Source organism: Grammomys surdaster, unplaced genomic scaffold (assembly GCF_004785775.1).
Source record: "Grammomys surdaster isolate TR1022 unplaced genomic scaffold, NIH_TR_1.0 125849, whole genome shotgun sequence".
Lineage (NCBI taxonomy): Eukaryota > Metazoa > Chordata > Mammalia > Rodentia > Muridae > Grammomys > Grammomys surdaster.
Genome location: NW_021620675.1, coordinates 1,020,816 through 1,030,994, shown reverse-complemented (window position 1 = coordinate 1,030,994; position 10,179 = coordinate 1,020,816). Strand labels below are relative to the sequence as shown.

Genomic DNA, 10,179 nt, shown 5'->3' with positions numbered 1-10,179 from the left:
GAGGGGAGGGGAGGGGAGGGGAGGGGAGGGGAGGGAAGGGGAGAGGAGAGGAGAAGAAGCTGGCCATAAGCATGTGGAGAGAGAGGTGGGAGGGGAAGGGGAAAGGGGGGGAAGAGGTGAGATGACAGAGCAGGAGCCTGGAGGGGACAAGCAGCCCCTTTTACAGTGAGTCAGACACACTGGTGGTTGCCAGGTAATTGTGGGGCGGAACTTAGACAAAAATGCTAACAATAGGTGCTTGCCACTAAGCCTGACAACCTTGGTTGGATCCCCTGGACCCACACAGTGGAAGAATCAGGTCTTGCAAATTGTCCTGTGACTTGCATGCCTGTTCTGTGTTCTGTGACACACACACCTGCCCCCTCCACTATCAAAAATATAAATAAAAGTAATGAAAAATTTAAAGAAACCAGTTAACTATTTGGTTCTTTCCATTTAACAGCACTTCTCAAAATGGACGACACAACAGCTTTCTCCAATAATGGCCAATCACTTTTTACTGTTAAATATAGCTGTGAACTTAGGCTTAAAATGTTTGATGTGTGTCAATCCAACATATTCAGTTTCCATTTTGATAACTAATTAGCCCCGTCTTTGGCAAGTGGCAACTACTATATTCTAGTTGCCTTCTGATTCCTTTGATACATTTTGTTTGCTTGCTTGCTTGGTTTGAGACAGGACCTCACTATGTAGCCTTGGCTAGCCTGCAACTCCCTATGTAGGCCAGGTTGGCCTGAAACTCATAGAGATCCATCGACCTCTGCCTCCTAAGTGCTGAGAATAAAGGCATGTGCCACCATGCCCACCTTGATACATTATTTTAAAGCTTTCTTGTTTATCTTGGATAATTCCTGGCTCCAAATGGGAATAAGTTATTTCTCCAAAGAATTCTGGTTTCTTGTAGTGGGAAATCATACTCCTGTTCCACAGCTTGGGCGTTAGAAGTGTTCACTACCACATGCTCACTCTGTGTGCATTTTCATGTAATGCCTGAGGAGACCAGAAGGGGGCTCCAGGTCCCCTGGAGTGATTTAGATTAGAATGACAGAGTTTTTACTTTACTTCGACATGAATCAGCATTTCTATCCCACATCAAAGATCGTGGTTCTCAAAAACCCCACTCTTGGCCACCTGTAATTACAGCACCCAGGAAGTTGAGGCAGGAGGATTGCGAGTTTCAGGCCAGCTACTATTTGGTGAGTCTCTGAAACCAAACCAAACCAAAACCCCACCATTATTATTTAATTTAAAAATAAGGTTTTATTTTTGAATGTGCATTTGTGTGTGGGTTGAGTAGTTCCCAAGGAGACCCAAAGAGAGCACTGACTTCCCTGGAGCCCCCTGATGTGGATGCTGGGAGCCAAACTCAGGTCCCCTGTCAAACCAGCACATGCTCTCAACGGTGGCTCCATCTCTCCAGATTTCATTAATTTCTTTTTAAGTCCACAGCATACTCAAAATAGTTCCAGAATAGTGCCAACATCACTGTCAACGATAATGAGGACTGTGAAGTACTTTCGTACTAGTTGGGCACAGCGGCCCTGCCTGTGATCTAGCATCATCCGGATAATGGGCTCAGTCATCTGTCAACATAACGAGTTCTAGGCCAGCTGGGACTACACATATAACAACATCCCATTTCAAAACAACAACAAATTCATTAAAAATACTTTAAAAAATGTTTTATGTGCATGTGTGTATGCCTGAGTGTATGTATCTATCTGCACCACATGAGTACAGTTAGTAATGAGCTATCATGTGGGTGATGGAAGTGGAACCTGAGTCCTCTGTAGGAGCAGCATGTGCTCTAACCACTGAGCTCTCCTCAAGAAACTTTTTTTTTTTTTTGCACGTACTTTTGGTTTCAGAGTATATACCACTTTGCATATTATAGACAACCTAGTCTGTCTTAAAGTCACTTGATTAGTTTAGTTGGTGGCTGTCTTAGTCAGGGTTTCTATTCCTGCATAAAATATCATGACCAAGAAGCAAGTTGGGGAGGAAAGGGTTTATTCAGCTGACACTTTCCACATTGCTGTTCATCACCAAAGGAAGTCAGGACTGAAACTCAAGCAGGTCAGGAAGCAGGAACTATGAAGAGGCCATGGAGGGATGTTACTTACGGGCTTGCTTCCCCTGGCTTGCTCAGCTTGCTTTCTTATAGAACCCAAGACTACCAGCCCAGAGATGGCACCACCCACAATGGGCTGGGCCCTCCCACCCTTGATCACTAATTGAGAAAATGCCTTACAGCTGGATCTCATGGAGGCATTTCCTCAAGGGAGGCTCCTTTCTCTGTGATAACTCTAGCTTGTGTCAAGTTGACACACAAAACCAGCCAGTACAGGGAAATTTTACAGAATAAAAGTTCTTGGGATGCGGGCTGGTGAAATGGGTCAGTAAGTAGAGGCACTAGCTACCAAACCTAACATTTGGTCTCTAACACCCACATGGTGGGAAGAGAGACTCCTGTAAAATTTCTGACATCCACATAGGTATACACAGACACGCACAGAGAGACAGACATAATATACATAACTTAATGTAAAAGATTATTGTGATACAGCCTTGTATAGTTGAGAAAAAACTAAATTCATTATTAAAAAAATACCTGTGTGTTCCCACACTTCTCTTTTGTAGACTGTGTGTGTGTGTGTGTGTGTGTGTGTGTGTGTGAAGGGACCATGTACCATGTAGACCTGTAGACTGTGAACTGCATGCAGAGTTGACAGGGCTAGAAGCTTTTGTGACACACTTTGTAATCAGTCCTGTGCTGCTTTCCCTTGGCAAGTACTTCGGGATGGTGTCCCAGAAATGCCACCAGGTGAAAAGATGGGACATAACTAAATCCCTTGGTTATAATCGAATCTTCAATCTTTCTATAAGAAAGAATCTCTTCTCTCCGCATTTCACCTATCTAACCCCTCTTCTCTGTGGATCAATAGTCTTCAAAACCAGCTCTGATTCTTCTTCACCTCCTTGCCTGTTACTATCCTGTACCCGCCCCTACAACCCAGAAACTTCTGATTTTTGTGTTTGTATTGATGAGGAGGAGGGAGGAGGGATGGTTGCACAAATTAGCGTAATGGAAAAGGTGGAGATAGAACAGACAGCTGCAGAGATCCGATCCGGACAGACGGAATAAACCCTCCTCCGAAACAATTCTGCTCTCGGATTTCTCCTCCGGACAGCTGGGCCTTTCGGCTTCTGAAATAGTTGGCAGAGACGGGGGAGGGTCTCTGAACAATGCTTGCCATCCATCCTCAAAGCCGGCCACCCCTCCCTATCATGTGTAGAAACTCAGTGGGATCCTCAGTAAAGAGAGGATGAGAGCAATGAGTGACAGGCGTCACACAAATCACCACCAGCAGTTCTAAAGGCCAGGAGTTCATTACTGGGAATGCTGGAGGACCTGAGTGGCAGCTTATACGAGCTGCAGTTGGATATATGACTTGGCCATCATCTTTCTTGATGCTCTCCCTCGCTTGGTACCCAACATTTCCATATTCCATCCTTGTTCTGCTCATCATTCCTGCTGCCTTAGCTCCCACACCCTACTGCCACCAACGTTCCTGGAATTTTGGACCTCGCTATTTTTAAAACTGTCAACTCAGTAGGCACCTCCCTCCTCCTCTCAGCTGTCCAGTACTTGGGCCAACCATATACTCTCCCTCCCCCCTGCCCCCACACCGAACCTCCTCTGGCTCTCTGACCTCTGTGAGATTGCAGCCAGTCCGGGGGATCTGGGAGATCCCCAGTCTGGGAGAGACATGGAGGAAGAGATGGGAGACCCCCTGCTGGAGCAGACCAACAGAAAAGGCAACTATGGCTGGAGAACCGGGTATCAAAGTAATGCTTGACCTTGGGAAACAGTAAGTCCAGATGAGATGGCGATTACTTTGATAAGCTTTTGGGTCAAGGCCAGAACTTCATAAAGTTACAGACGTATGTTCTGAAACTAAGATCTCCCCTTACCAGGTACCCCAATCTTCACTTCCCCCTTCTCAATCTTTTGGTTTCCAAGCCATGGCCATGTGAAGTTTTAGTGCTGCCTCTCTCTGGCTTTCTTATTTCCCTCTCCATCTTACTACATCAAGACCTTGGGGGAGGGGGAGGGGGCAGCGCTAAGGACTGGACCCAGGGCTTGAGCATGGTAAACACTCATCTACTACTGAGTTTCACTCCCACCCCCTACCTCAAGCCTTCTCCGACCTCCTGCTCATACACTTATTCCAGAGAGGGGTTTTGACAGGAGAAAGGGAGACAGCCCCTCCCCAATATCTGTTCCCCTCACAAGACCAGGAGCGTCTGGATTGTGCTTTACAGCAGGGTCTGGAAAAAGACATAAACTGTTGACCAGGCAGAAACAAATATTAATTTGAATGCTTGATTTGTACCCCATCCTGTGAGAGAGGGATCGTAATGTCAGCCCTCTGGAGAGGCTGAGAGACCAGCTTCCTTTTCACTGGGAAGGTGACATCTTAGACAGGGCATCTGCCTACCATGTTACCCTTTTTGCCCTTACAACACAGTGAAGAAAACCAAAACGGCAGGTGGCTTCTGGCTTGGGAGGATCCATAGAGGTATGTTCTTAAAGCATGATCAGATCCCAGTGTCACTGGGCACCCACTGACATGGTCAGGACCTCACTTTCCCCAGGGAGCCTCCATTTTTGACACATCTGCTATTTGGTAGTCAGGATGGTAGTCAGGATGGGGCAATACAATGGACTCTGCCCACTGAGGTCACTCAATCTTCCCTCCACCACCACCCTGCCCCCGTGGGCGTATTGCACAAGGGACCTGAAGGTGGCCACAGGAGCAGGGCACAGAGGCTCACCAGCCAGGTTCACCCTCTGGAAGCCTCCTTCTTCCCAAGATCCAATCTGTTTCATTTTTGGCTTGATCTCCTCAGATTCTCTCCCCCACCATCTTGACTGGTCTTCAACCCTTCTCTTTCCTCACACTCAGCCAAATTTCTTCTTCCAATCACAGAAGTACCCGGCGAAATTCACTAGGTAGCAGGCTTATCATCTGGGAAGAACCTGTGCCTGGGGGGACCTGGCTGGATAGGTATGGGGGATCGAGGCCAGTCCCCTAGTCCCCGGTCTCCCCATGGCAGTCCTCCAACTCTAAGCACCCTCACCCTCCTGCTGCTCCTCTGTGGACAGGGTAAGGAAGGGACAGTGAAGGGTTGGGCATGTCTACAGGTTGGGGTGCTGGGTAGGAGTGAGCACGTGTGAGTGAGGAGGGATGGGTGCTGGTCCCAGTCACCAGCCAACTCTGAAAGAGGCCTGTCTTGTTTCCCATTTAATTTGAGGAAGGACACAGGCGTCGTCCTTAGACCCCAGGGAAAAGACATCTGACTGCTCTACACGTTTTTAGTAGAGGAAAGCAGGGGAAGAATAGGACGCTGAAGGTTGGGGTTGGGAAAGCGCCCACGCTGAGTGGTAGGAACGGTGGGATGGCGGATGCCTTTTGGCAGTTAGGCGCGTACTGAACTTGGATAGAACCTGAATCTGGGCACCGTCTCACTGTCCTCTCCCTTCTGTCCCCAGCTCACTCCCAGTGCAAGATCCTCCGCTGCAATGCCGAGTACGTCTCGTCCACTCTGAGCCTTCGGGGAGGGGGCTCACCGGACAAGCCACGTGGAGGCGGCCGTGGTGGACTGGCCTCTGGTGGCTTGTGTCGCGCCCTGCGCTCCTACGCTCTCTGCACGCGGCGCACGGCCCGCACCTGCCGCGGGGACCTCGCTTTCCACTCTGCGGTGCATGGCATAGAGGACCTGATGATCCAGCATAACTGCTCACGCCAGGGTCCCACGGCCCCGCCCCCTGCCCGAGGCCCCGCCCTGCCCGGGGCCGGGCCAGCGCCCCTGACCCCAGATCCCTGTGACTATGAGGCCCGGTTTTCCAGGCTGCACGGTCGAGCCCCGGGCTTCTTGCATTGCGCCTCCTTTGGAGACCCCCATGTGCGCAGCTTCCACAACCACTTTCACACATGCCGTGTCCAAGGAGCTTGGCCCCTGCTAGATAACGACTTCCTCTTCGTCCAGGCCACCAGCTCCCCAGTGGCATCCGGAGCCAACGCTACCACCATCCGGAAGGTCAGAGATTCAGTTTGAGTCCTCTCACGGTCCATCCGACCAGTCCTCCTTCTTCCGTCAGTCACCCAGCTCCCTGTTCCTTGCCTTTCCCAAACATTCCCTTCCATCCTGAATGGCTTCCTTCCATCAAACATTTGCTCTTGTAAATGTAATTCCTCTTAATGGGAATTTCATTCAAATGTAGGTAACTTGGAAGTTGCTGAGATTGAGACGAAAAGGAGAGAGAAAGGGTGGGGGGCGCGGGGGGCAGACAGAGACAGAGATATTAGGAGGTTGAGTAGGGGTCAGGTACTATTGATGGAACACAATAGGGGATAGGATTAAGAACCGAGGACCAGGAGGTAACTTGCATTCTGCTGAAATCAGATCTCTGACTCTATGCAGCTTGCTTGGCGTGAGGATGCTCTGAGCCCTAATGAACTATTTTCTCTCTTGTCCTCATAGATCACTGTCATATTTAAAAACATGCAAGAATGCATTGATCAGAAAGTCTACCAGGCTGAGGTGGACAATCTTCCTGCAGCCTTTGAAGATGGTTCTATCAATGGGGGCGACCGACCTGGGGGCTCGAGTTTGTCCATTCAAACTGCTAACCTTGGGAGCCATGTGGAGATTCGAGCTGCCTACATTGGAACAACTATCATCATTCGACAGACAGCTGGACAGCTCTCCTTCTCCATCAGGGTAGCCGAGGATGTGGCGCGGGCCTTCTCCGCTGAGCAGGACCTACAGCTGTGTGTTGGGGGGTGCCCTCCGAGTCAGCGACTCTCTCGCTCAGAGCGCAATCGTCGTGGGGCTATAGCCATAGAAACTGCCAGAAGGCTGTGTAAGGAAGGACTTCCGGTTGAAGATGCCTACTTCCAATCCTGCGTCTTTGATGTTTCAGTCTCCGGTGACCCCAACTTTACGGTGGCAGCTCAGACAGCTCTGGACGATGCCCGAGTCTTCTTGACGGATTTAGAGAACTTGCATCTTTTCCCCTCAGATGCAGGACCTCCCCTCTCTCCAGCAACCTGCCTGGTTCCACTTCTTTCGGCCCTCTATGTTCTGTGGCTTTGCATTCAGTAAGTAGGCCAGCAACCCGTGACTGGTTTGGAAATGATATGAGGATAGAGGTTGGTGTGAGAAAACACAAAGATGTGCCAAAGGAAACAGTGGGGACAGGAGACAACGATGCTTACTCAATCAGACGAGGGCAGTCCAGGGCTGAAATGACCCTAGAATAAAGATTCAGAGCCAGGGTTTTGCACTCCAGACCTTGGTATGGGCTCTTCGCCATGAATTCCCCCAGTTAGTGATTTCCTACTTGTAATGAAATTCCACTCTCCTACAAGCCTAGAGATTGTGAGAGTGCTAATGTCCAGCAAAACATTAGGATTGAAATATCTTAAAGGCAAAAACTAAAAAAGGGAAAACATGATTCTCTATAAGAAAGAAAAAAGAGGAGAAACTAATTAGGGAAAGCTTTTTGGATTAAAATGAAGTGGGCATTGTCTGGCACAGGAAATCAGCTTTTGGAGACTGGCACCAACACAGAAACTGGCATCTCCACCCCTTCCTAATCTGTTATTAAAGCAGTAAGTTCTCCATCCTGTCCTCTGTTGTCTGTGTTGAATGCCTTTATAGATGTGTGGAATGGAGTTGAGGCTATGTGTTCACTCCATGGAAAGAGGCCTTACAGTTATCAGCCCTTGTCTTGTCCCTCGTGGAGTCTACAGGCTCTTGGACTGGAAAAAAATGGTTCACAGGAAGGAGTCATGAGTGTTTGTTTTTTATTTTCAGTGGAGTCTCATGTAGCCCAGGCTGACCTTGCATTGCTGGTCCAACTGTCTCTACTCCTCAAATGCTGGAGGTGAAGTTTTTGGAGAAGTGTATGATTCTTCACTGGATTCTGTAGCGTTTGGATTCCTGTGGGAAGATGATTGTTAAGAATCAGAGTAATGAGAAGTAATAAAGACACAGGGATGACACTGTAGACGGTGGGACAGGAACAGTTCAGGAAGTGAAAACCATTGGCAGTTATCCACAGTCATGATTAGTGGTAAAACCAGCGGGACTCTAACAAGGAGTCATGAGATAGTTAGATAGGCAGAAGGAATTACAAAGCACCTTAGGGTGGGATCAAGGAGTTCAGATCTGATCACAAACACTTACTTAGTGCTTAAAATATATGTTATAAACACATTTAAAATGCATGGACCTGGAGAGATGGCTCAGTAGTTAAGAGCACTGACTGCTCTTACAGAGGACTCAGGTTCTGTTCCCAGGGCCCACAATGCTCTAACAATGACCTGCAACTCTAGTTCCAGGGAATATGACATACCCTCTTCTGGCATTTGGAAGCATATACTGCACACAAAATTCATGCTGAACAGACACTCATACACATAAAAATAAAAAAATATTTAAGTTTTTGCTTCACTACTTTGTGTTCCCTATCTTTGGATCCTCGAATGAAAGACACACACACATTTCCTGCTAGACACGTTAGCTTATTTTTAAAATGCCTCGGCTACCTCAAAGGCTGGGCATTCCTAAACCTTCCCCTGCTATCCCAGGCCCAATCGGGGAAGTGGCCAGTGGCCACATGGCTCGTTGGCTTTATCTTCTGTGGCTACTGCATCCTATCTTTCTTCCCTGAGCCATGGTATTTCTCTCTTGTTCCTCTCTGTGTCCTCACCTGAGCAACTCTTAAGGACCCTGCCCCATGCCTAGTCATTGGCTGTTGGCATTTTTGTTAATTGATCAAAAACCAAATTGGGGACAAGGTCTTTTAGTGTTTGGACATGCAGATTCTTGATTGAATCAAAGCATTAGAACAAATCTCCAACACCAAATACACACACATATGCATAAACATTTTAATATATTTAAATATATATATGTGTGTGTGTGTGTGTGTGTGCATTAAGGGCTAGGCATGTAGCTCAGTGACGGAGCAGTGGCCCAGCATGTACAGGAACCCTGAGTTTGATCACCAGTATTGCAAAATGATAATAGTAATAATGACAATAATACTAATAGTTATTTTGACTTGGTGTGGTGGACATTACAGTAATCCTAGCACTCAAAGTGGAAGCAGAAGGATCAGAAGTTCAAGGTCATATTTAGCTATATATAGGCCAGCCTGGGCTACATGAAATCCTATTTCAACCTTCCTTCCTCAAACTAAACTAAGTAATAATAATTATTCATAACTCTCTAAGAAAGATAGTCTTCTTTTAACTGTACCTATCACTTCATGTCTGCCTGTCTGTACACATACACACACACACACACACACCTTATCTTTATATTGATACTGGTGGAGGGTTTCTGTGCATTGGGGATGAACCTGGGCCTGTGTATGCTGTCTAAGCGCTATACCCTAGAGTATATCTCTATTTCTACTATAAGGAAGTTGTAGTACAGAAAGATTGAGCAACTTTCCCGCGGACATACAGCTAATAAGTAGCAGAGTCAGAGACTGAACAGACACAAGCAAAACACCCATGACACAAAATAAAGCTTTAAAAAAAAAACTTTAAGCCAGGCAGTGGTGGCACACGCCTTTAATCCCAGCACTTGGGAGGCAGAGGCAGGCGGATTTCTGAGTTCGAGGCCAGCCTAGTCTACAGAGTGAGTTCCAGGACAGCCAGGGCTACACAGAGAAACCCTGTCTCGAAAAACAAAAATTTTTATTGTTTAAATAAATAAATAAATAAATAAATAAATAAATAAAACTTTAAAAATGGAAAAGCAAACAAAACAAAACAAAAAGGGGTAAAACACCTGCCATCAACCTCTGGCTTTCACATGTGAGAGCAGTGGCCAACACCGGCAGCCCCAGCACAGGGAGGGAGAGGCGGGTAGATCTCTAGGACTTTGAGGCTATTGTGGTCTACATAGTGAGTTTCAGGCCAGCCAGGGCTACATGGTGAGACCCTGTCTAAAACAAAAACAAGCAAACAAAACCACTACAAACTCAAAATTTTAATAAAAGACTGACAATCCTTAATATTGTCAAAATGTGGGATGATGTTCCAGATGTGGGATGATGTTCCAGATGTGGGATGATGTTCCAGGTGTGGGATG

At 47.3% G+C, this 10,179-nt stretch overlaps 1 protein-coding gene across 3 annotated transcripts; it reads left to right on the top strand.

Moving 5' to 3' along the window:
* The first annotated feature begins 3,716 nt into the window (after window positions 1-3,716).
* Window positions 3,717-7,701, top strand: Hjv (hemojuvelin BMP co-receptor). Of its 3 annotated transcripts, none has more exons than XM_028789826.1 (4): window positions 3,717-3,872; window positions 4,995-5,171; window positions 5,558-6,105; window positions 6,550-7,701. In XM_028789826.1, the coding sequence occupies exons 2-4, from the start codon at window positions 5,075-5,077 to the stop codon at window positions 7,171-7,173; spliced, it is 1,269 nt and encodes a 422-aa protein (XP_028645659.1). In that variant the 5' UTR covers window positions 3,717-3,872; window positions 4,995-5,074; the 3' UTR covers window positions 7,174-7,701. The 3 variants fall into 3 exon arrangements, with proteins under 3 accessions (XP_028645659.1, XP_028645661.1, XP_028645658.1); XM_028789828.1 differs by lacking the exon at window positions 3,717-3,872 and adding an exon at window positions 3,888-3,945; XM_028789825.1 differs by lacking the exon at window positions 3,717-3,872 and having other exon boundaries at window positions 4,776-5,171.
* Window positions 7,702-10,179: the final 2,478 nt, after the last annotated feature.

What these genes read in the sequence shown, in the direction of transcription:
- Hjv (XM_028789826.1), top strand. Translation starts at nt 5,075, where the DNA reads ATGGGGGATCGAGGCCAGTCCCCTAGTCCCCGGTCTCCCCATGGCAGT. An exon ending in GCTGCTCCTCTGTGGACAGG is followed by an intron (nt 5,172 to 5,557) that starts GTAAGGAAGGGA and finishes TTCTGTCCCCAG; the next exon opens with CTCACTCCCAGTGCAAGATC. An exon ending in ACGCTACCACCATCCGGAAG is followed by an intron (nt 6,106 to 6,549) that starts GTCAGAGATTCA and finishes TTGTCCTCATAG; the next exon opens with ATCACTGTCATATTTAAAAA.